Source organism: Lygodium microphyllum, chromosome 10, assembly GCF_053477565.2.
Source record: "Lygodium microphyllum isolate KBCC chromosome 10, Lygodium_microphyllum_v1.1.10, whole genome shotgun sequence".
In the NCBI taxonomy this organism is placed as follows: Eukaryota; Viridiplantae; Streptophyta; class Polypodiopsida; order Schizaeales; family Lygodiaceae; genus Lygodium; species Lygodium microphyllum.
Window position 1 is genome coordinate 86,232,324 of NC_141144.1, and position 25,600 is coordinate 86,257,923.

The window sequence follows — 25,600 nt, forward strand, 5'->3', positions numbered from 1 at the left end:
TACTTCCATTGCATCCCACTAGTCTTCTGACCATCTTTGCAGACTATGGCTACATCCAAATTTGTAATGTAGCTCAACTGAAAGTGAATTTCCACTGATGACCCCACATGGACTAATCTCTTGGAGATTTGACCATCTTCACTTTGAACTAGTCTCTTCCAGGCTAGTTCTTCAACACACTTGTCCATATACACTTTCACAAGTCTCTTCCAGACTTGTCAATCTACAGTGCCATCAGTCTCTTCCAGACTTATATTGGATCTTAACTGTCCAGTCTTGAATCACTAGACATTCTTCTCCGTTTCACATACTAGCCATGCAACTCAGGCGTTTAGATTTCAAGAGAGATCCTTCCAAAAAGAAAAACCAAATAAAATATGTAATAAAGAAATCAACAAAAAGGTAATAGTTGTCGCAGTCTTGTGATATACCTCCCTCTCGAAATCACAAACGTCCTCGTTTGCATGAATGTCATACATGCTTCCAGCTAACCCAGTGAACTTACACTTGGCAGCACATGTACAACACATACATGCTATCAGTCAACATTGTGAACTAAACACACTATTAACACATGTATGTTCTAACTGTGAAACATGGCAGAATATCATCATGTGACTCCACATCAGTGTTTCCAGATATAGTGGCCGGTACACCACAATGATATCCCTATAGTGGCAGATTCTCATTTGATGACTCCACATCACCCTGACTAGAGATCTAGTGGCTGGTACATCAAAATGATATCCCCACCGAGTCAATTCACAGAATACATGCCCGATCGAGTAACCATTGTTACAACATGTATTGAATCCAATAGAAGTAAAAACTGTATTCTTGCAAGCAATACTTACTTCTTTAGCACTCAGAAAACCATATGGACACAATAAGTGTTAACCTCTACAAAATCTGTTTCTGTACATATTTTCTTTCTTGAGCAATTGTCACTTTGACAATCTATTTCAGCTTAGAGATACAAGGAGTCAAGGTAGGTTGCAAGCGAAATGCTTCAAGATAAAGTTCCAACACATTAGGTGACTCTGCAAGTTCACCTTCATCCATCCACTTAGCATCTATAGCTGGATAGTTCTTGAACTTAACCAAATACCTTCTAGCAACCTTGCCTTTCACTTTCCTTTCCTTGTGTGCCAGTACCTATTCCGGAACAAGAATTTCATCAAGTTCCTCAACTTCGGGCTGTTCCTCAGCTGGCATATCTTCTGGCACATCACCCACATAAGGTCTAAGAAGACTTACATGGAAATCATTATGAATCTTCCAATTGTCAGGCAATTTCAGCCTATAACTGACATCACTAATCTTCTCTGTTACTTGAAAAGGCCCATAGTATCGCATACCAAGCTTAGTGAAAAGACTTTCCTTGCCTTTCCGCTTCTTTAAGCGTGCCTTTTTAAACCGCAACAGTACCCAATCACCAAGTGAAAATATCAATTCACGACGGTGATGATCAAAAGCTTTCTTTTGCTTTGCTTGAGTCCTTTCAAGGGCATGCTTAACTTTCTGATACATTTCACCCATACTTTGCACATACTGATATGCCTGAAAGATCTTATCCTTTGTGTGCAAAATGGGAGGAACCTTTTTACCACCTTCAACAATTTCAAAAGGGGCTTTGCCTGTTGACGAATGCACAGTATTATTGTATGCATACTCGACCAAAGGCAAATACTGCTCCCACTTTGACTTGTGCTCTGACACATAGCACTTAAGCAGATCCAAGATAGCAGAATTTGCCTCTTCTGACTGTCCATCAGTCTGTGGATGAAATGACGATGAGAACTTAAGCGTTGTGCCCATGTTCTCAAATATGCCTCTCTAGAATAGACTTGTCATCCGTGGATCATGGTCACTGACAATAGACTGTGGCATACCATGATACTTGAAGACATTGCACATAAACAAACGTGCCATCTGATCTGGTTTTATCTTCTTCTTGACAGGAATGAAATGAGCCTGTTTGCTAAACCTGCAAATAATAGTCCATATCCCATCATTTCCTGTCTGTGTCCTTGGAAGATCAAAGATAAAATCCATAGCTATGCTTTCCCATGGTCTATCTGGAATAGGCAATGGCTGTAAAAGCCTTGGTGCTTTTTGCATGTCAAACTTGACCTTTTGGCAAATCAATCACTGCCGCACAAAAGCATCCACGTCTCTTCTCAAAGTAGGCCAATACAAGAATGTCTCTACTGCTTTGATTGTTACATCAATACCACGATGCCCTGCATACGGTGGAGAATGACTCTTTGTCATAACTTTCCGTCTCAATGGCATAGTCACACATAGTCTACCATGCATCAACATGAAACCATCCTTGAGAAGATAATGCTCATGATGTTGTCCATTGACAAGCTGATCAAAGATCCTTGCCAAATCTTCATCATCAGCATACTGTTCCTTCATATCATCAAGCTCATGATGATAAGGAATTGACACAGCTGAAATTTGTGGCTTCCTTGACAAAGCATCAGCCACAACATTCTTTTTGCCTTTCACATGCACAATCTGAAAATGGAACATTGACAAAAAGTTTGCCCAACGCATATGCTTTTCTGACAGCTTAGTCTGAGTTAAGAAATAACGCAATGTCTGATGATTTGTCTGGACAACAAAGTCTGCCCCAAGTACGTAGTGTTTCCAACTAGAAAGCGCATGAATCACAGCCAACAATTCTTTCTCATAGACCTGCATAGTCTTCTTTGGCCCTCGCAAGATTCTGCTTTCATAAGCCACTACCCGGCCATCTTGCATTAGCACTGCACCAATGCTATTGCCACAGGCATCACATTGGACAACAAATGACTTCCTAAGATCTGGCAGAATGATCACTGGACTAGAAGTCATCTTTTCTTAAAGAAGATTAAAAGCTGAAATCTCTTTCTGTGTCCACTGGAAAGGGATTCCTTTCTTCTGTAAAGCATGTAAAGGTGAAGCAATCTCTGCAAAATTGCGAATGAACCTCTTGTAGTAAGAACACAAACCCAAGAAGCTTCTAACATCATGGACAGTCTTCAAATTTGGCCATGTTCTAATTGCTTCAACCTTAGCAGGATCCATTCGGACACCATCCTTTGACACTATGTGCCCCAAGAACTGGATTTCTTTCAAGAAGAACTCACTCTTCTTGCCATTGGTAAGCAACCTATTACTGCAAAGCTCATCAAAGACTGCTTTCAAGTGTTCTCTATGCTCCTGTTCATTCTTTGAAAAGACAATCATGTCATCAAAGAATGTACCAACAAACTGCGTGTATGGATGAAAAATCCTGTCCATCATTCGACTAAACGTAGCAGGAGCATTAGTAAGTCCAAATGGCATTACCAAGAACTCATAGAGACCAAACGTGGTCCTAAATGCAGTCTTATACACATCCTCTTGCTTAATCCTGATCTGATGGTATCCACTCTTCAAATCTATCCTGCTGAAAATTGACGCTCCTTCCAAACGGTCAAGGATGTCGTCAATTCTTGGAATGGGGAACCTGTTCTTGATAGTACTCTTGTTCAACGCACGATAATCTATACACATGCACCAAGAGCCATTCTTCTTATGCACTAAGAGCACTGGTCAGCAAAAGGGAGATGAACTTGGCCGAATCAGCCCTTTTCCTTACAGCTCATTCATCTGGCTCAATATCTCTTTCTGTTGGGCTACACTAGCCCTATACGGAGGTCTATTTGGTGGGCTACTGCCTGGCACCAAATCTATCGCATGATTCTCAGACCTCTCTGGTGGCAACTGTGATGGTAATAAGTCAGAAAAACAATCACTGAACTGAGACAAGAAAGCAGACCTGTCTCTATTTAGCATAGAGAAATTTGACTCATCATTATCCTTGACATCACGTGCAAAAATCAACTACGCACAAAGATGATTCTTTATTACAGATGTAATGGCAGAAGCCGATACAGCAGGTAGAGACTCTCCTTTAAGCTTCACATCAAGCACATGAGTCTTTCCCCTATGTTCCAAAGTCAGTGTCTTGTTAAAGGCATCCATCACACCATGCTTTTTGAACATCCATGGCATTCCCAACAAGACATCATAGCCTTCAAGTGGCATGATATAAAATTCTTCTGCATCAACATAAGACTGTATATGAAGACACAGCTTTCCAAGAATGGGTGTCACAGACTCTGAGTGGCCAGGACATGCCAACCCTGCCTCTGCTGTGTAGCCCATCTCATCTGCTCTGATGCCCAAAGTAGAAGCCAACTCTGGTGAGATAAAGTTTGCTTTAGCTCCAGGATTAAAGAAAATAAGTACATGTTGATCCCTAACTTTACCCCAAGCTCTGCAAAGCTCATTAGCATTCGAGTGTGGCTTATCTCCCAGCATATCTGGCACTAAACTTGCTGAAGGTTTGGGTTTCTTTCCTTTCCTGTCCTCTTTATCATCATCAGCTGATCTCTTATTCTTGTCCGGACAATTAGACGTAATATGACCAGTCTGCTCACAGATAAAGCATTTCCTCACCTAAGAAGCAAAAATATGATACTTGATCTTGCTCCATTGAAAGCACCTACTCATAATGCATGTGAGAGTTGTGGGCTTGGCAAAAGTGCATTGTGCTGTCTCTCAAAGGTGGGTCTATGGATGTTGTAGCTTGTGCATATTGATGTTTGTGGACCCATGCATGTCAAATCCATCAAAAGATAATTGTACTTTGTTACTTTCATTGATGACATGACTCGTCATTATTGGGCATATGCTTTGAGGTACAAATCAAAAGTGTTTGCATGCTTTGAAACCTTCTTTGCCTTGGTTGAAAATGACAGTGGATGCAAGCTGATTACACTTCATACCAATCGAGGGGGGGGGGGGGGGGGGTACATGTCACGAGAGTTTAACTTCTTTTTTGGAAAGGGGCATTACACATCAGTGTACTATGGCTTACACATTTCAACAAAATGGTGTGGTTGAAAGAAAAAAACACACTTTGATGGAAATGGCATGGTGTATGCTTTCACACAACAAGTTGCTCCCAAAGTTTTGGCTTGATACTATTAGTATGCAGTATATGTGCTGAATCGTAGCCCTACTAAAGGATTGATTCACCTTATGAGGCTTGGAATGGCTGGAAACCAGTGGTGTTACATATTGGTGTCTTTGGTTGTTTGGCATATTCTTTGGTGCCGTAGCCATGAAGACATAAATTGTAAGACAAGGCTATCAAATGCATTTTTAAAGGTTACAATGCAAAAAGTAAAGGGTACTGCTTGTACTAACCTTGCACAAATAAGATTTTTGTTAGTAGTGATATGGTTTTTGCTGAACATACTGGTCAGCCCTTTATAGACTGCAAAAAATAGCCCAATGTGGGGCCTATAGACATGTTTGATAGTTTGTTACCATTGTTTTAGCAAAGTGCACCTGATTTTGGTCAATTTCAGCAACCTATTGAGGGTTTACAGTAGCAAATTCAGCAGCAAACACATGTTGGGCAGCAGCCTGATTTCTAGCCCATTGATCAAGGCATTACTGATGATGAAGTGGCCGATGAGGGGGGCTGCTATTTGGGAAGCTAAAACAGTCCCTAGATGGCTGTTAGATACATTAGGGGACAGCAAATAGTCCGTTCCACTTCCTGGTAGAACTAGAGCAGCCACTTGCCATGAATAGCAATAGGAGACCAAATCAAGCACTTTGGAGTCTATAGTCAAACTATGTTGACCCAAGTACTAGTGAGTTTGTGAAAATTGTACTCACGGGTTGGAAGAGGTAAATGATTCACATAAACCGCTGTTTGAATGACTGATGCCATGCATAATTTTGTTGCTTCCATATGGTCAGGAGTCATGACTCACAATATTGCAATCACTTCTTCACCAATGTTTCTATGTGGATCTCGGATTATCAGATTCAGCTGTGAAATGTTACAATTTATTTATAAAACCATTTCGTAGTGTGTGCTCTTTGTGCAAATCTGGTTTCTTGCAAATATTCTAGGACTTGTATTGTGGAGAAAAAGTACAGATTCGAGTTGTCATTGCTGTCTATATTATCACCCCTTTTATTTCAGAGAAAAGTAAAAATTCTATTAAGACGCCTCATAACAAAGTGTCCGAAGGCAAAAACTAGGTACAAAACAGCCTTGTAAGGGACTTCCATATCAATAATTATATAACAAGGGGAAGTCTATCACAAAGCTTGAGTGAATGGCTAGTCGGGAGGTCTATAATGCCAAACCATGTGGGTCTGGAAGAGGAAAAAGGTGCCAGAATCCCATGTCCTGAGAAAATTCTCTCTCCTCTTCCTCATATCATCACCCTTATTTATGAAGTCTCTCTTAAAGAGGCAAGTGTGCATCTGGATTTTACAGATATTCAGCTCGCAAGCTAAATGCAGTAATTTTTATGTAGGGAAAATGTGTAGAAGCAGAACAACACCATTGGGAGTAAGAAAAGGGAGGACAAATTGGATTGGAGCCAGATTTAAGGAAGCTAGGAGCTGACTCTTCAGTTAAGAAATTTTCTAGTGAAAACCATTCAGATACAAATGTAGGTGGTGTTGGGTGTAAATGCCCTTTATGCATCTCTCGTGTATATATTACTTCACACATGTGAACTCACCCTAGCAGGTGTAAGTGCACTGTACCCTAAGTATAAATACATTCTTTTATTTTTTGTGTGTACCACACTGGTACACACCTATTCGACGACTCACTCTCACTCTATCTCAGTGTTCAACATTGTTCAGTTCTGGAATATTGAGTACCTCGATTAATGTGTCTACTCTCTGCTCTCTGCTTTCTCTTTGCTTTCGCTTCAACATTACAAACTGGTATCAAAGCCAATGGCTCACACATGCAGGCAATCGTGACTGGTAGTCACTGTTGACAATGCAGTTGTCACCATTGGGACCAACACGCGTCAGTTGTGTTAACACCTGTTGTAGGTGTAACTGACTGGTGGTCGACGGGGGCAGGTGACGACTTCACGACGGATCAAGCGGGCGCTGTGGGGCTTCAGGTCAGCGTGACAGTTGCGAGTGACTGCTTGTGATGGGGGATAGGTGCTGACGGGTCATGTAGCTGCACGGACTGACGTCTGTCAATCGGGCGGGTCAATGGAATATTTTTTTTCTTTCTTTAAAATTCAGAAAAATTTTCACTTCACTTTATTCTCCTCTGGTGTTCACACGAGCAAGCACAGAGCACGAATTTGTGCAAATCTGCTCCTAGAAATTTGGGGCATGTCCTAGATTTGGTGCCAGACACATGTTTCAGTGACTCCTGATCCATAAATTGCAAACATTGAGTGTACGGGTCTCAAAAATTTTGGGGATTTTCAGATGCAAGTGAAATTCTTGCTTGTTTGTGCCAATTTCTTGGAAATTGTGCACTCTTGGACCCCGAAATCTGGGGCTTTTGCAGAATTCGTGAAATTTCTGCAACATTAGTCTGTACTTGATGCTCGGGAAAATATATTGATGCAATTGAAGTAGATTCACTGCAGAAATTTTGGGGCTTTTCACATTGGTGATGTATTTTGAGTTGATTTAAGACTGGACAATGAAATTTGCAGCAGATTCATTGCTGAGTGGGAGTCTTTTGAGTTTTGGATGCTTCAAATGTTGAAAAAGGGCAGCTTCTCTTGGTACATGTATTACTGAATACTCACTGTGCAGTGAAATAGTGGTAAATGCAGCATTTGGGTTATTGCATTTGGGAATTTTGGTGATGTATTACTTAAGTGGGAGCTGTCTTTAATGCAAATGTATCAGTTTTGATTCATGTATAATGCTGTAATCAGTACTTGAGACTGAAATTGCAGCTAAACATCTGCTTCTTGGACACCTTGGAAGTACAAGAGTGTGTACTTGCTGTTACAATTCAGCAACCTTGCTATTGGCTTAAATCATTCAGCCCTTTGTTGCAGTTGTGTATTACTGAAGATGGCTGGCAGTGCATCTACATCTGACACAAAGAATCTCTTTGAGATTTGTAAATTTGATGGCAATGGTTTTGATCTTTGGAAAGATCGTATGTAGGGTATACTCTTTCTAAAGGATTGTGATGATGCTTTAGCAGAACATAAGCTTGTTGCTTTGTCAAATGATGATTGGGCTAAAATGAATAAAAAGGCCATTACTTATATTAGAATGGCCGTCACAGATGATATCTTGGTTGATATAAAGGGGTTTGATACTGCCTATATAGTTTGGGAGAAACTCAAGGCTACTTATGAGAATACAACTCCTGTCAATCAGGTACATCTCATGTAGAAGTTGGTCAACTTGAAGCTTGATGAGTCCAAGCCTGCTTCAGAGCATTTGAATGCTTTCACTGGTATTTTGAGTCAGTTACAGGATGTAGGTTTGCCAGCTTTTGATCCTAAATTGAGGGCTATCTTCTTGCTCATGACCTTGCTCGGTTTATGGGAAGCATTGGTTGTGTCATTGAGTAATAATCCCAACTTGACATTTGATGGTGTGCGTAGTTCTATTCTCAATGAAGAGATTAGACACAAGGCAAGTGGGGAAAACAGTAAATCAGCCTACAATGTAAGAGGAATAACTGAAAAAAGATCTAATGCTGTAAATAAAAACAAAAATCGCAGTAAAAACAAAGAAAAACAACAAGATGTAACTTGTTGTCAATGTGGTCGCAAAGGGCATAAAAAGCCCGATTGCAGGTACTTTAAAAGGGAACAAGAACGCAAGAAGCAGGCTAATGCAAAAGGCAAAAAGAATGACAAGAATGGTAGCTCTACCCCTAAAGAGACAGAAAAAGCAAATGTGGTATCTAGTGTTGTTATTGAGGAAATAGAAGAGGATAAAGATGCGGATTTGCTGGTTGCATTTTTAGATCCGCTTGCTATGACAGTGGAGGACATGCATATCACTAAAACAGATGTGATAGATGCTTTTTTGTTAGCTCATGATGGTTTGTCACAATCGTGGATTGTCGACAACGGTGCTTCATTTCATGTAACTCCATCCTTGGAGTGTTTTTCTACTTATGCATTGATGACCATTCTAGGAAGCTATGGGTCTACTTGCTTAAGCAGAAAAGTGAGGCATTGGATGCTTTTAATAGGTTTTATGCATTGGTTAATACTCAAAAGGGCTTAAAATTAAAATGCATAAGAACAGATAATGGGGGAGAGTATGTATCTAAAGAATTCAATAAGTTTTGTGATGTCAATGGGATTAAACGAGAGCTTACAGCTCCTTACAATCCATCATCTAATGATGTGGTTGAGTGAATGAATCACACGTTATGTGAGAAGATTCGATGCATGCTGTCCACAGCTAATCTCTCGCAATTGTTTTGGGGAGAGGTACTTAAAACCGTGATGTATATTTGCAACCAATCTCCACATCGTGAACTTGAAAGCGACATCCTTGAAGAGGTTTGGTCTGGCAAAATTGCTTCATATGACCACTTAAGGGTCTTTGGCTGCGAAAGCTATGTACATGTACGTGTTGATAGCAGAACCAAACTTGACATGAAATCTCATAGAGGCATCTTCATGGGTTATGGAGATGAAGGTGAAATGGGCTATAGAGTTTGGGTTCCAAGCATGAAAAAGGTGCTACGCAGCCGGGATGTGGTATTTAATGAGTCAAAGCTGTTGAAAAATGTCACATCTAATGACTCAGACAAAAAGAAAGTTAAATTTCAGTATGATCAGTTACTTGAGCAGCCATCAACCACTGAAAATTCAGCATCCTTTTGATGTTGATTATGACAATCAGCGTATCATTATTGAGCCAGATGAAAATGAGCAGCAAAGGGATGCTCAGCTTGAGCACCAAAGTCAGCATGCTGAAAATGAATTACAGCAGCTTGAAATTATATTACAGCAACCTGAATATGTAGTTCAACAGCCAAACAATGAGGTCATTGATATTTCCTTGGATGTGGATCCATTACCTGATAACACATATCATTGGGTAAGAAGGTTTACACGTGTTAGAAGACCTATGTAAAGATTTGATCCTTCTTTGGACTGCATTTTGCTCACAGATGAAGGTGAGCCTCTTACGTATAAACATGCCTTATCATGTGAATTAAAGATAAAGTGGGAGCTAGCTATGCAGGAAGAAATGAAGTAATTGTATCAGAATGATACTTGGGATTTGGTTACATTGCCCAAGGATAGGAAAGCCATTCCTAACAAATGGGTCTACAAAATCAAATATGTGGATGGCAAACCCGAATACAAAGCCAAACTTGTGGCTAAGGGCTATACACAAAAGGAGGGCATTTGATTTTCAGAAAGTGTTTTCTCCTGTTGTCAAAATGACCACTCTTTGAGTGTTATTTGCCATTGTAGCATCTATGGATCTTGAACTTGACCAGATGGATGTTAGAAGTGCATTTCTACATGGTGATCTAGAAGAAGAGTTGTACATGAAACAACCCGAAGGCTTTGTTATACGAGGAAAGGAGCATTTGGTATGTAAGCTTAAGAGAAGATTGTATGGTTTGAAACAGGCTCCTAGACAATGGTATAAAAAGTTTGATGCCTTTATGCTCTCACATGGATTTAAAAGGAGTAGTGTAGATCACTGCTTATATATTAAGAAGGCTGATGATGGAAGCCTTATTATACTTGTGCAATATGTAGATGATATGCTTATTGCTGGTAAGCATAAAAACCAGATTAATGCATTGCTAGATTAATGCATTGAAAAGACAGCTGAATTTAGCCTTTTCCATGAATGATTTGGGTGCAACTGAACATATTTTGGGCATGCGTGTAACATGAGATAGAGAGCAACAGCTTTTATTTCTCTCACAAGAAAAGTACATTAGCAAAGTACTTGATCGTTTTTCTATGGTTGATGCTAAGCCTCTTGGTGTACCTTTTCCACCTTATCTTAATCTTAGCAAAGCAGATTGACCAAAAGATGATAAGGTAGCCAGTACTATGAAGGGTGTTCCTTATGCTTTATTCTGTGGTTCACTCATGTATGCTATGGTTGCCACTAGACCTGACATTGCTTATGTAGTGGGAGTTGTAAGCAGGTTCATGTCAAATCCTGGCAAAGCACATTGGGAAGCAGTGAAATGTATCTTACGGTACCTTAAGGGTACACAAAGAAAATGTATTTGCTATGGCAAGGGTATGTTAGATCTGCAGGGGTATTGTGATGCAAACATGGCAGGTGACTTGGATACTCGCAAGTCTACTAGCGGGTACATTTTTACCTTGACTAGTGGGGCGGTTTCTTAGTGCTCTAGATTGCAAAAAATAGTAGCACTCTCTACCACTGAGGCTAAATATATTTCAGTTAGTGAAGCTTCCAAAGAAGCAGTTTGGCTTGGTCATTTGGTCAAGGATTTTGGGCTGCCCACCAAAACACCTATACTTAGATGTGATAGCCAGAGCATTGTATGCCTAGCTAAGAATGCCATGTTTCATGCACGTACCAAACATATTGATGTTCGGTACTATTTCATCATACAGGTTGTGGATGATGGTCTAGTCATCCTGACTAAGATTAAATCACAGGATAACCCTGCTGATGTTCTCACTAAAAGTCTTGCAAAGGCTCAACATGAGCATTGCATTAGACTTGTGGGAGTTCGCTTAGGACCTTTAAGTGGGAGGTTGTTAGGTGTAAAGGCCCTTTACGCATCTCCCGTGTATATATTACTTCACACACATGAACTCACCCTCTCTCTCTCTCTCTCTCTCTCTCTCTCTCTCTCTGTGCTCTCTGTGCTGTACCTTAAGTATAAATACATTTCTATGCTCTCTGCTCTCTCTCTCTCTCTCTCTCTCTGTGCTTCTGCTTCAACTCTACAGGTGGATCATATCTTATTTCTTTGCCTGACTCAAGGATTGCTATGTTTGAATAAATCTCTGTCCCATTTGCATAATGGATTTTATAAGCCCATTAATTTGCTGTCTCATGCATATTCAATTCATGGGTGCTGTCTTGCAGCTTCAATCTCATTAACTGTGTTGACATTCTCATGGAGAGATATCATGTTGTTTTTAAGTAGAATCTTGCTGTCTATCAACATCCCTTCTTGATCTAGATATTGATTACACTTGTCTTCTGCTCGTCTGTGGTGTCAGCCCAATGTGAACTGCAAAGATACAACTCCACCAGATTGTACTGTAAAGTGTGCAGATCTTCCTTCAGTTCCATCAAAGACTCCAGGCCTTGCCAAACGCAAAGCTGTTTCCCAGGAAGTGAAGCCAAATCCTCCTGTGGCCGCCATAAAAAAGATTAAGATGGAGGTTATTGAGCAGGTAAGGTTCCTTTTCTAGGAGAGACTTTGTTTACTCCTGTCTTTTATCATAGGTATTGTACAATTTCTAGCGTGCACTACATTTGTATTCCTGTTCATATGTTATTGTTATTCTAAGCTCATATGCAAGACAAAACACAAGTTCGAACTTTGCGATGCTCAAGAGCAGTAATCAAAATGTACTAGTGCTTGAGTTTTCTCACTCCCTTGTTCTAACCACCTTTTTTTGCAAAATTGAGTGTGGCTAGTTATGTCACTCCAAATAATGTGGCTAAGTATGTTACTCCAAATAAAATGTGGAAGTGAATGCATTCAACAGCACTGCTGGAGCAAGAAAAAAATGACATCACATAGATACAAGGCCTCTCAAGGTGGTCTTGGTGGTTTTGGAGAGAAGCCACGGCGGGGGAGTAAACCTCTACCTGAGGGTGCCATCCCATCTCATGAAGAATAGGCTATGCTATCCCTATGGTTGAGCTCCTACCAATGCAGGGAGTCTCCTCCTAGTTGCTTTCGACTTCCATGAAAGGAATGATTAACCAGAGCTCAACCAAGATGGTGTACTTGGGGGATACTTGTCGTTAAAAACTGCCCAAGGATTTAAGTTCTTCTCTATGCTTGACTTGATTCGATTCCAAATAACTTAAATGAATATGAGGAGAAGCACACACATATGGGATGCCACTCAATAGGACTAAGGGCGGCGGACCTCCTTCAGTGCAGCTAGCTCTCTCTTTCCCCTTCCAACAATGTGAGCAATGAATGTGAGGAGAGGCATGCCTATATATAGTATGAAATACGGAGATGCCACTCGATAAGGCTAAGGTCACAGCCCACTGAAGTGCCATTAGGCTGCCCATAAAAGTGGCCATGCATGCACCCAAATATAAGCTAATGAAAACCCTATGAAAGGCCTAATACACACATGATATGCACAATGCTAACACCCTCTCTCAAATCATAAGTGATCAATACAATGATCTATACAATGATGTAGTGCACAGAATCAGCCACCAAAGAAGATCCTCCAAATGTTCACCATGTCCCATACCATAGTAGGCACTAGAAAACCCTCAACTTTATAGCACATATGACCATGACAACAAATTCACCATATGAATACTCCAACATTTCATGCTAATGCTAGATGCTCCTTGGAAGAAGCATCAAGTTGATGTCAATCATACTCTAGCCTTGATCATAGAGAAGTAACAATATGATCTCTATGTCTCTAATGTATAGCCTTGTAGAAGCATAGTTTTTACTATGGATTCCTCTTCTTCAGCCATCTTGCCAAAGTGTCACCCTGTGACATGAGCGAATCACTCTATGTCATCAAATCCACTATAGACCTAAAGTCAAACCTACTCATAGGGTTTCATGGGTACTAGATAAGTGATGCACGTAGAAAGGCACACACAGTGTGAAACTGGTATGTAGATCTGATCTATAGAGTAGTGAACATAAACTTATAGCACATGCATTATTCAATTCAACAAAGTATGATATTTCTTTAATATTGAAGATGAGATTTTACACGAACCACTTGTGACCCACCCGTGTGATCAATGCGGTTGTCACATACCAGCACTCTTTTTGCTAATGATTCCTTGCATGCTTGGTTCTTCAATGGACTAGATTCATTCCAATTGTTATGTCCTTAGTTGCTTTCACCAACCTTAATCAATGAGCTTTGAATCTGTCTCAATTACACACTCAAACTAGTGTGTCTTCATGCATACAGAGTTCCAATCCCTCTAATGTTGACCAACATGACATTGAGAAATGCATCAATGGTGTTTCACTATTGCCAAACTGCAAGAATTTGCACAAATCTTAGTTCCATACTGATCTGATTCATTGAATGAGGCCTCAGCCTTGATTGTCCAACAATCTTAGAGCTTCACCCTAAGCAATGCATCTTCAATTCAATGTGAAATTGAAGTAGTTGAAAATTCAGACCTGTAAATCTGTTGTCCATAAACCCTAATCTCTGATATGCATTTGCCTTGAGATTGGATGCTGAATTTAATGCTTTCGGTGGTGGCAAATCAGACTTGCATGTCTAAATTCATTTTTCCAGATGTTTGCCTTGATATTCAATGATTTGGTGACCCAAAATAAGGGGGAAATTGGGGGCTTTTGGTTGGAATGTCTTAAGCAATAAATTTCACGCCCAAAGTGACTGATTTCTACAAACCCTAGCCACTGATCTATTGTAAACAACAAATCCTAATTCTGATTTGTTGTAAAGTAAAGTTTGCACAGCTAGAGAGAATCTTGAGATGGCTGCAAAACACTCTCCTCTTGTTGTTCATCGTGAAAAATCAGTAAGTATGTAACTTCTTTCATTGCTATAGCTCTCCAAACTTAGGTTACTACAAAAAGTGAGAGAGAAAGAGAGTCCCAAATAGCCAATATCAAGTTTTCGAGTGAATAACTAGCTGTTCCTTAATTTGCTCATGTTTTTGATTAGGAGCTAATTAAGGACTTGATCATTAATCATAAGTGAGCCACTCACTAGACCAAACTTAAGCTCAAAGCTTGCATAATAACTTGAGTGCTCTAAGTGAGCTGTTTATTGTGTGAAACTTCCAATGCCACTCAATTCTAAGGTGTAAATTTTCACTTTAATGAAAGTTTCACATTGCAACTTGTTTCTTTTGCCTTTTTCTTGTACCACATAGCTTATGGACTTTTCCCCTCTATGCATAGTGTCAAATCTTTCATTGCCTATTCAATGCTTACCATGCCTGTGTCAAATCCTTCACTACTTGTGCAATGTGCACCATGCCAAGAGCTAGGGGAACTAGAATTAAAGTTCATTTTAGTTAAAATTTTTTGTGAAGTTTAATAAAATCATTAAGTTTATTTCTCATTCTGATGATATATTTCCCTCTTGAAACATTGCAAGGGACCCGGATTGCACATAGTTAAGATCCAATACGACACATGAAATGGTCAATACATGTGTTCTAGCAACTAGGCATACTGCCTTCACTGCATATTTTTCACCAAACAGGCCTTTACTGCATCTTTTCTAGCAACAAGCATACTATTGCTACTACATGTATTATCAATGTACAATTGTTAATACATGTTTCCAAGTAACCAAGCATGTTATTGTTACTCCATGTACTAACAATGTACAATTATCCATACATGTTTTGAAGTAACCAAGCACATTGCTGTTACTCCATGTTTTGGTAATACATTTTTTCCACGATGGCAGTTATTGCTCTAGTATACAATCAATCACAATTGTATAAATCTAGAACTATCAAAATGGTACTTGTTGCACTTATAAATAGCCAAGCACAACTAAAAAGACACACGTATTTGTTGCATTGATCATATTATGTCTCAAAGTTCACTTTCTACTAAGACAAAAGGGTACAACAAACTCAATAGCTTAATTTAGACAACGCAAATTTCTTACAAAAGTATCCATCTCTTGTTTCAAAGTTGGCCAAAGAAAGTCTTTAACTGCTTTCTCCATAGCATAAGTGCATTGATACTCTACAATTGTAAACCCCAACACTTTTTGACACAAAAAAAGACCATACATTTTAAAGAATCCATCCCATTAATTTGTCAAACTTAGCATACCATATGTTTTCCTGACCAGCTTTTCTTAAAAGAAGAATGCATACATACATGAGTCTTCTTAGAACAATCAATGTGGAGATAGACGCAAAAAGTAGGAGAGCTGCCAAGCAAAAAGACGGGCTCGAAGATTTGTTCATCTCTCTCTACTCTCAATTGTCCATCATTGGCAAAATTCATGTAGCTCTGGTGGCGTCAATGTTACGATCAGAAAAACTATCTTTGCTTGATGGCCAGCGTTGAATAACCTCTGAGCGGGTCGCCATAGGTCAATAAAGGCCATGCAAGGCTCACAGGTGGTAGACGATTGACATTGTGTAGATCAGGGCTAGAGTTGTTAGGAGAGTTAGGCGAAGCTAGTTGCGTTAGCATTCAAAAATTGCAGCAATGAGACAGGACAGTGTATACACTAGGCAACAAAAGAGACAGGTATGGTCCATGGAGCCATGCTCGTCTGAGAGACTTAGAATCTCCATGAGGATCATATATGCCCCTAAATGCCAGAGTGAGAGAAGACTTTTTTAGACTACACTCACTCAATCTCTACCTCATGTTGACCACTGGATTGTAGGTGGAGATTTAAATATGGTCAAAGCCTTGGAGGATAGAAGGGCAAATGCATAGACACTATCAGAGGAGTGCAGGTAGCTTGGGAGGATTTTATTTTCCATATATTAGAGGACATGACCCTGGGTTCATGGCAGAGTTTGGCAGATCTACAGGTCCCTTGCAGCTCTCCAGAAGAGATAGGAAAACTGATGTTAGGATCTTCTCTCTGTTGGACAAATTTTATATAGATGACTAGGCTTGTCACAACGGGGTCTAGTCGGTATTGTTCTAGGAACCACTTTATCAGATCACGCACTGGTATAGTTGGTTCTTATGGAGGGAGCCATAGGAACAGGTACCAGCATTAGAATTCCTTTACACTTGTATTATGACGAGGAATTGAGGGAGGATATTACTAGGATTTGGAGGTCCAAGTCATTTTTAGTGGGCAAGGCAGCTAGGGACTTGGATGAGAGTTTGCAAGAGGTGAGCTCCTTTCTTAAAGCGAAGGTTAGGAGCAAGAGGGAAGGTCTCTTAGAGAAAGTGAGGGCTGCTAGAGCCTCATTGGCAGCACTTCAAAGGGAGGAGGAAAGACAACCAAGATATAGGTGGGTGGTAGAGAGTATATGCTAAAGAAGCTAAAATAGATGCTATGGAGGAGGCTAGATTAGAGTATAAGTACCAATCCGAGGGCCTCTTTCTGGACATGGGTAGGAGATAGGGTGAACAAAGAATTCTTTCGCACCATAGGTCGTAGACACTCTAGACAAGGTGTTAGGTGACTTAGAAAAGTAGATGGATCCCTTGCCCAAGGGCCACAGGAGGTTGGTTAGGTGGCCACAGATTATTACATTGCTTTATTGGGCATGACGACGAGGCCTCCGCGATTGGAGAGGGATAGAGAGATTGTGTGGCAAAGTATCTACAAGAGGAAAATGGAAGAAATCAATTGTTGCACTATCTAGGTAGCCATGAAAGTTGTCTCCATTGATGGAACACCCCGAGTATGATGTTGCTTGGTTGAAATAGCCCTCAAAATGCTGTCACCGACTATTGTTGTAGTCTCTTTTGGGCATGTCACTAGCTCTTGGAGACTCTCTTCCTGGCTGGAAATGGCTTGCCGAATGCTGTAATAGCAATGGCAGGCGTAACTTATTACTTTTGCCTTTGGTACCAATTAATATCTCATGATCCTGGATCCCACATCACTAACGCCAAATGGAGATGATGGTTGCTAGGTGGAGGAAGAGAATCAGTAGCCCAAAATGCAGCCTAGAAGGTGAAGGAGACAAGGTGCTTGGTGTAGGGGGAGATGAAGACCACAAACTACAATATTCTCTGGGTGGGGTGTGAGTAGCAGTGGAGAGATGGAAGAGAGTGATAGAAAGCCGGAAGGAATGAATGTGGGATGGCTGGAATGGGTGAAGTTAGTGCTATATGTATAGGCATAGATTGTCTAGAGTGTCGCCCACTGAAGTCTCTCGAGTGGCACCCCAACTCTTTCCGAAGGTATCCAGAAATCCTTTTTGGGGGGTGTAAATGGAAACCAAGAATAGAAATGAAGGAGAGAAACGGTACTGAATGATATGTTTTCTCAACACCCCTTCTTAGGCCCAAAAAGGAGCACAAAAGAGGAGTGAGAGAGAGAAGAAGATCAACCCGGAAATCTTGGTATTCCACCCGTAAGGTAACCTATAGTGAAGAATAGTAGACATGATGAGCTGATAGGATCTGAAACTCAATCTTGGGAGAGAAGCCACAAGCTTCGTTACTCCATGCTAGAAGGTGTATGCAAGCCTAGCCACCAAGCCATGGCTGAAACATCCAAAGCCCTAAACTAGAAAGAACTAGTAGATCCTGGATATCATTGGGACGTAAGGGAAAGGGTAATCAATGGGTGAAATGGAATGGAGATGTCAATCACTCCAAGAATATTAAGGGTGTGTGAAGAAAGGCAAGAGGAATAGGGACCCCTTTTGAAGTTGAAGAAATGGGATCTCCTTTTGAAGAAAAAATCTGAGCCCCCTTTGAGTCCCTCGTGGGATTCCCCTCGAAAAGAGATTGGGAAGAAAGAAACTCATCGACCATGACCTCCAAAACATCAATAGACAAAGGAAACACTGTTGGTGGTAACGAAGAAGGTATCTGGGGCTCCAATGGAATAGAAGCTAGGCAACTCCTAGAGGTGGCCTCTTGAACTTGAGTAGAAGAGGGGGTGGAGGGTGGGGTAACACATAGAATCTCCTTGATGCACACATTGGAGTCGCTGTCCGTGGAGCAAGACAAGGGAGGTGAGAAAATGGGAAGCATCTGGGGAGCCATAGGTGGACAACAGTCACTATCTCTCCTCAATGGAGCGGATTGCGGAGCCGAAGAGAAGGAAGGAGTCAAACAACCACTCTCTCTTGAAGGAGCAAACTGATGAGAGAATGGTATCTGAAAACTCTCTCGATGGAGCAGATTGTAGAAGCCATGGTTGTGGAAGCCATTGGACCTAAAAGTAGGTGGGGGAAACCTCTTTAGCGCATTGTGGCGGTCTCCATGAGATCGTGGCGCCTGATGATCCTCCTTTTACTCGTTAAGACTTAGTGCACTATGCATCTTATTGCCTTAAGCATAATATTTTGATAGCCAATGCAGAACAATCTCTATGGCCCAAAAGGGGGATGTGGCACAAGGGGTGCTTGGTGGTAGATATGCTCTAATACCATGTCAAGAAATGACTGCTGTAAAAGCAAACTAGAGATATAGTAGGGTTTGTGGGGAGAAACACAAAGTGTGTATGGCAAACACTAAGAGAGAGGAGAAATTCAGAAAACACAGAAAAAGAAGATGATGAAGCACTAAATCATGCGAAGTGAATAAAGTTGATACAAAGGGGCCGAAGCTTTGAAGATTTTACTGCGTCGTAACAACACCTCTAGGGGATCTGTACAAGTGAAGGAGTGAAACGTAGTCCTCCGGGTAGTGGGATATCAAAGATGTATGCTGAAGGTGAAGGACAATTGTTGAGGGAGTGCAATGCAGTCCTCAAATGCCATCAAGGATGAGGAAGAAGATCACTAGCTACGAATGCGTACTCTAGAAGATGAGGTTCAATAATACGGCTTGCGAGATGATGAAATCCAACCCCTTATGGAGCAAGAATTGCAAAAACGCAAGTATCCAGAGTTGTCTTGATACTAGAGAGGTGTCAGATTGTGAAGCATAGCCTGAGAGGCTAATGCCAAGTGGAGAGCACTGTCGCTAGGTAGAGAGAGGTGATTAGGCAGCAAAACTGCAGGTGCTCGTTCACGCTAAATGGAGATAATGGTTGCCAAGTGGAGGAAGAGAATTTGCAGCCAAAAACGTAGGTACAATTTGATGCCAAATGGTGGAGATGGTCGCTAGGTGGAGGAAGAGAATACAACCCAAAATGCAGCTTGGAAGGTGAAGGAGACAAGGTGCCTGGTGGAGGGAGAGATGAAGACCGTGAACCGCAATCTCCTCCGGGTGGGGTGTGAGCAACAGTGGAGAGATGGAAGAGAGTGACAGAACGTCAGAAGCAATGAATGTGGGATGGGTGGAATGGGTGGAATGGGTGAAGTCGGTGCCATATACACAGGCATAGACTGTCTAGAGTGTTGCTCATTGAAGTCTCTTGGGTGGCGCTATGACTCTCTTGGTAAGGTGCCTAGAAAGCCTCTTTGGGGCTGTAAATGGAAACCAAAAATGGAAATGAAGGAGAGAAACGGTACTGAATGATATGGTTTCTCAACAGCCACCACTTCGCTGGTATCAGGATAGTAGAGATTGTAACCTTTGATTATATGATTATTACTAACAAATAATGCCGCTTAGACTTTGCATCAAGTTACTTCCTCTTCTTCTTATCAACATGGATGTAGGCATTGCATCCAAAGATGTGAAAGTGGGAAATTGGCGGAAGAAAGTGTGATAGGGAGTCGTACCTTGTAAGACAACAGTTAGTGACTTGCTATGTATATGAATCGTAGTAGATATAGCTTCAGTGCAAAGGTGTGGGATAGTCCTCGGTTCTCGGGCCATCTCCAACATAGTCCAATTTTGTTTCTCCACAACACCATTCTCTGATGATGTATTGGTACAAGAGAATGCCAACCTCATCCCATGTTAGCTACAAAACCTATGAAATTCTTTTGGGAGTCTCCTCCAAGATTGTGGCTTGACCTCCTTGAACCCTGAAGGTAATCTACTTCTTTAGGAATATCTTCCACTCATAAAATCGAGAATAAGCTTCTAATTTTAGCTTTATAAAATAAGCCCAAACATATTTGGAGAAGCACCAATAGCATGAGACATTTGGCTTTCCCTAAGAAAGTTGTCTGCAAAGGGCCACACAAGTTGATATGAACTAACTCCAAAGAAGTAGATGCCCATTTGGTAGCCACCTTAGGAAAAGGTGTGTGAAGTTGTTTGACCCTCAAACATCTAGGCATAAAGAGGGAATTTTGGAAGGGAAGTCCAGTATGCCCTCAACAAGACCCTTCTGTGATGCTTGTCGAATGGAATGGAAGTTAAAAATTAAGATGCCCATAACAGGCATCCCATAGTAGCCCAAGTGCCGATGAGGAGATGACGGAAAAGGTTGTGAGCTTGTAAAGCCCGCCCTCCTGAATACCGGTCCATAGGACATCTCAAGTGGTAGTATCCTCAATGGTCACTGCCTCATGGGTGAAGATCATACAGGTTCCCATTTGAGTAAGTCCAAATCTGGAACATGGAGGACTTTTGCCAACAAATCCTATCTATTAGGAAGAAGTGGGATTGTGCTCACACCTCGAATTGGCACTGATGAATTATCACGATGGTGATGTTGCCCCCTCTATCATGGATGTCCTGGATCCAATCACAACAGTAAGTCATATGAGCAGACATGCCAGTACCCACAAGCCAAGGTATCTTTGAAGAAGAAGCTAGAGTGGTATCTTCCACCTTGTAGAGATGGACAAATTTGGACTTCTAGTCATGGCCAGTATATATAGCCTTAGAATCTTTTGCACCCTCCTCCACTGAACACTGAAGATGGGGGTACTTTTTCCAACACCTTTCCTTCAGATGGGTCTTTTTCCCATAGTGTAGGCACTTGGGATGATGCTTGGACTTCTCATTCTTCTCTTTATCCTGCCTTTTCTTAGGCTTCTTGCCTTTCTTTTGCTTTTGATTGCCATCACTTGATGAGGTCATAACCACAAAAGAGTAGTTGGCGAGTCATGATCCACTAGTACCAGTCTCCTTATGGCGTACATTGCTCCAAGTTCATGGTGGGCACAAGCTCCTCTTGTGTGATGGTGCCCCGCACTCTTGAGGTGAGGAGGCTGGTATAGAAGATGTAGTATTTTGGAGATGGAAGATGTGACAAGCGTGTCACAACCATGCCTTTAGAAGAAACCTCCTTTCTGAACTCATCTTGAATCTCCTCTATCTTGTTGATGTGGTTCTTCATAGTTGGGGGAGTCTGCTATTGGTAGCTGATGTAACCTCGTCTTGAGGGTCATGCAATGGGCAAAGGTACGGACTTGGTAAAGGGATGCCAAATGAGTCCACAGCTCAGCTGTGGAGCTGTTTCTGTGCACGTGCACAAGGACCAAATCATGGCAGCTCATGAAGAGAGAGGAACAGGCTCAAGAGTTGAGCTGTTCCCAAAGGGCTGCCTGATCCACTGTAGAACCAAGGCTCATGAGGGGCAGATAATGTGTTTGAGTTGTCATGGTTGGAAGGTTAGTGATGCTTGCAACCCCGTTTCCCAAAAGTATGGTCCCCTCAGCACCTGCCTTTAGCAAACAGGTTAAAAAATCCTTTTTAGCATTCAAGGGGTGGCCATCAAGTTTGTTAGGCAAGTACTGAAAGCTTTATTTTGTCAACTGTAAACATGCAACAATATGCTTCACGAATAACCAGAATTTCTGACTTAACTGTCCGTATGTTTTTAACACACACAATCAGCTCGGTAGCATGGTATCACTGAGAAATCTTGTGCTGTGGACCAGTGAATGGTAAGCTTTGAGTTTGAGAGAGACTGCATGGAGCTGAATAGAGGGGTATGCTCTAGTAAAGGATCTTGATCTTTTTTGGGTAAAGAGGCCGAAATGTACCTTTTCTATGTTGTATATAGCTTATTTGACAGATCTGGAATTGCTGAAATGAATTTTGAGTATATTTATTTTAAAAATGAATCTTAAGTATATTCATTCTAAATCTTGATGAGGATATTCATACTGGATGAGAATTTTCTGCAGGACTCATTTGAACTTTGTAACTTGAGATCTTGACTAGTTTCCCCCCCTTTATTCTAATTGGACTTTGATTTGATCTAAAATACAAGCAGGATGATTTTGCGAAGGTTTCAACATCTGTAGCGGGGGAGCCTAGAGGAACAGTGCCTAAAGGAGGTTCTCCACACAGGCACTCAGTTTCTCAAAGCAGTGGACCAGTAACCGAAGAAGAGCTGAAGGCTGTTTTGCAGCAAATCGGGCCTGCCAAAGTTGTTGACTTAGTGAAGCAATTCAAAAGTCGGCTGGTTACTCAAGAGGTCTGCCGAATTTGTCTCCTCTACTCCTCTACCAGTCACTTCTCTTGAGCTGAGCTAAAACGTTTCTGACTGGTTTTCATATATGGTGATGTTCAGGACAAAGGATCCTTCCTAGCATTGGTGAAAGACATATCTTGCTTTCATAAAACAACTTCAGGGAGCATAGTCCTACGTGTCAAAAGTCAATGCACATTTTGTGCAATAAAAACCTAGGGTTGAAGTCTAAGTTTATTTTGGTTTAAAAGTTTTGTGCAACAGCATAAGGGCGGGCTCAAGTCAGGTAATTTTTCCAGTCTTTCAACTCCTGATGATGCCATGAAATTAGATGTGCAGTTTTATCATTTCAGTCGGCTGGTAAGAACTCGTTAATGCTGCTCTATACTGATATTGGCTGTGGTTTACTGTTTTCCATGTGATGATTTATGATGGATGAGTCTGGAGTCTACAAAAATTCCATTGCAGGTTGAAAGTAACAGTAGGTATCCACTGTATGGTATATCTAGATGTAATTTGATCTTTATAAGATATCTTGAACCCCATGGTGATGAGCAGAACTGCCCCCTCAAATTGAGTGATCTGATATATTCTCTGTTTGAATACTGTACTTGCAAGTGATAAATGCAACATTTGCAGATGGTTGTCTGTCTACACTCGTTTATTTGCTGAGGTCCAGTGCTTGAACTTTGCTGTTGCCCCCTTTTGCCCACAGTACGTCCACTTTGCAAGGTTACACATTCTTGGATGTCGATAAGAGGATTCCTGGTGAATTTATGTTGAAATCAAGGTTGCAAAATAAGATCAACTTAGACTGAATTGAACAATGCACGTGCATGCACATCCACACCTTTATATGCACCCACCAACTGTGTGTTGGTGTGTGTTCCCAACAGTCTAGTTAGGTCAAAGAAGTGTTGACACACCTCCTTGCCCCACACGGCTGTAGTCCAAGTCGTTTGATTGTGTGGGGGTGAGTGTAAGCGGGTCCCCATTCAAACCCTAGAAGTACCTTCAGTGGCACCAATCTATTCGTGTTTTAGAAAGTCTTGAATCCCGTGCTTTACACTTGTTTGGTCTTTCAAAGATATTGATAAAGCACTCCTATCTTCATGTCCTCATCATGTTGGGTAATACAAGGAGCATGTGCTATAGGATTTTGATCTGTTGTGCAGCTTAATACTTTTGGTGTTTGGAAAGTCTCAGACAAACATAGGTATCAAGGGGCTTTGACTTACGCTTGGATGACATGGTTTGTGTTTGTGTGAGTTAGCTTTCCGATAGTAGTTCACCTTTTCAATCACTCAAGGAAGGTGGAGAGTATGGGTGAGTAAAACAACATGGTTATGTAGGGGGTTTAACAAGCTTGATAAATGGGTGTGTAAGCAAAGGTCAGCTTTAAAGGTAGTGTGAAGATGAAGGAATAATTCGATCTTTCATGAAAAATAAATGTCAATGGTAATAAGTAGAGGGGGAGTTCACATAGCAATGCATTGAATCTATAAGTTGAGATTAGCTTTAAATAATGGCTTAGTGAAGGTATTATTCGATGTTACATGAAAGTAAATGTCAATAGTAATAACTAAAGGGGAAAGACATTTTAAGAAACAAATAATACATCAAAATCTTTTACAAAGTTCAAAAAATGATTTTAAGGCACATGTTTTCTTGGGTAATACTTGGTTTTTGTTGTAAAGAGTTCAAAATACGAATTTGATCCAATGAAGCACATGGTTTTCCGGCCAATACCAAGTATTTATCTTACAAGTTGTACAATAGTGCATATGTTATGGCCCTCAAGAATTTTGTAAAATAGGTTTATTCATAGTATTTAGTTTAGCAAAGCTAATATATGTGTGACTATAGATGTATGTGTGGGGATACACATAGGAATGTTGGGTACATGTTTGTGTTTGAATGTATTTACATGTTATTCATGTTAAAAGTTTGTCCTTTCATTGCATGGCCAAAGCATTTACTTAGCTGTCATGCTAAAAGTTTTTGATTAGGATGTTTGCCACCTTTTTACAATAGATACTAGGTGCTTTGTATCAAGATTCCCTCGCGTCGGTATTCATTAAGATATGCATTTTATGTGGCAAGAGGATTCATGTGAGGTTGATATAAGGAACATAATCTAAAATTTGAAAGCTTTGGCAACTTAGACTTGCACAATGTTGAATATAAACAAACACAATCTATGGGGATGTGGCATTGACTAATATATAGGGAGTGGAAGACCAATATAAACATGATAAAGTCTAGATAGATTATTGGCTTATGATAATGTCATAGTAAGCATCCATGAGCATGTTGTTTCCATCAAGCAGATAGAGGCGAAAATATCTAATTTACTAAATCTTAGAATCACTTTCTAAAAGATGTTAAAACAAATCATATGTATAATGTTTAGCTCTCATAGGCACTCTAGCGAGAGTTACAAAGGTTACCCCATTGGGAAAAGGGTGCTTCAGGGTCAACTTTAGCACATCAGTATAGTTTACAATAGTACTCGCCTTTAGCCCATTGGACGTCTGCACTGCAATCACTTTCTTTTATAGATGGATTGAGGGTAAGGATTTTTTCATGTTGGGGGATGGCATGGCTATCATGGTACACTCCTTGGCCTTGATGAGTAATTTTTCTCTCATATAGACCAAATTGAC

General features: G+C 40.8%; 1 protein-coding gene across 1 annotated transcript in view; it reads left to right on the forward strand.

The window, feature by feature from the left end:
- Positions 1 to 23,546, forward strand: part of LOC148030244 (uncharacterized) — a 57,741-nt gene extending 34,195 nt beyond the window's left edge. Inside the window, exons 2-4 of the mRNA XM_087686530.1 lie at positions 12,060 to 12,236; positions 22,737 to 22,940; positions 23,037 to 23,546. Coding sequence (XP_087542656.1) covers positions 12,060 to 12,236; positions 22,737 to 22,940; positions 23,037 to 23,153 — 498 coding nt within the window. The 3' untranslated portion in view covers positions 23,154 to 23,546. The remainder of the gene's footprint in view (positions 1 to 12,059; positions 12,237 to 22,736; positions 22,941 to 23,036) is intronic.
- The last annotated feature ends 2,054 nt before the right edge of the window (positions 23,547 to 25,600 follow it).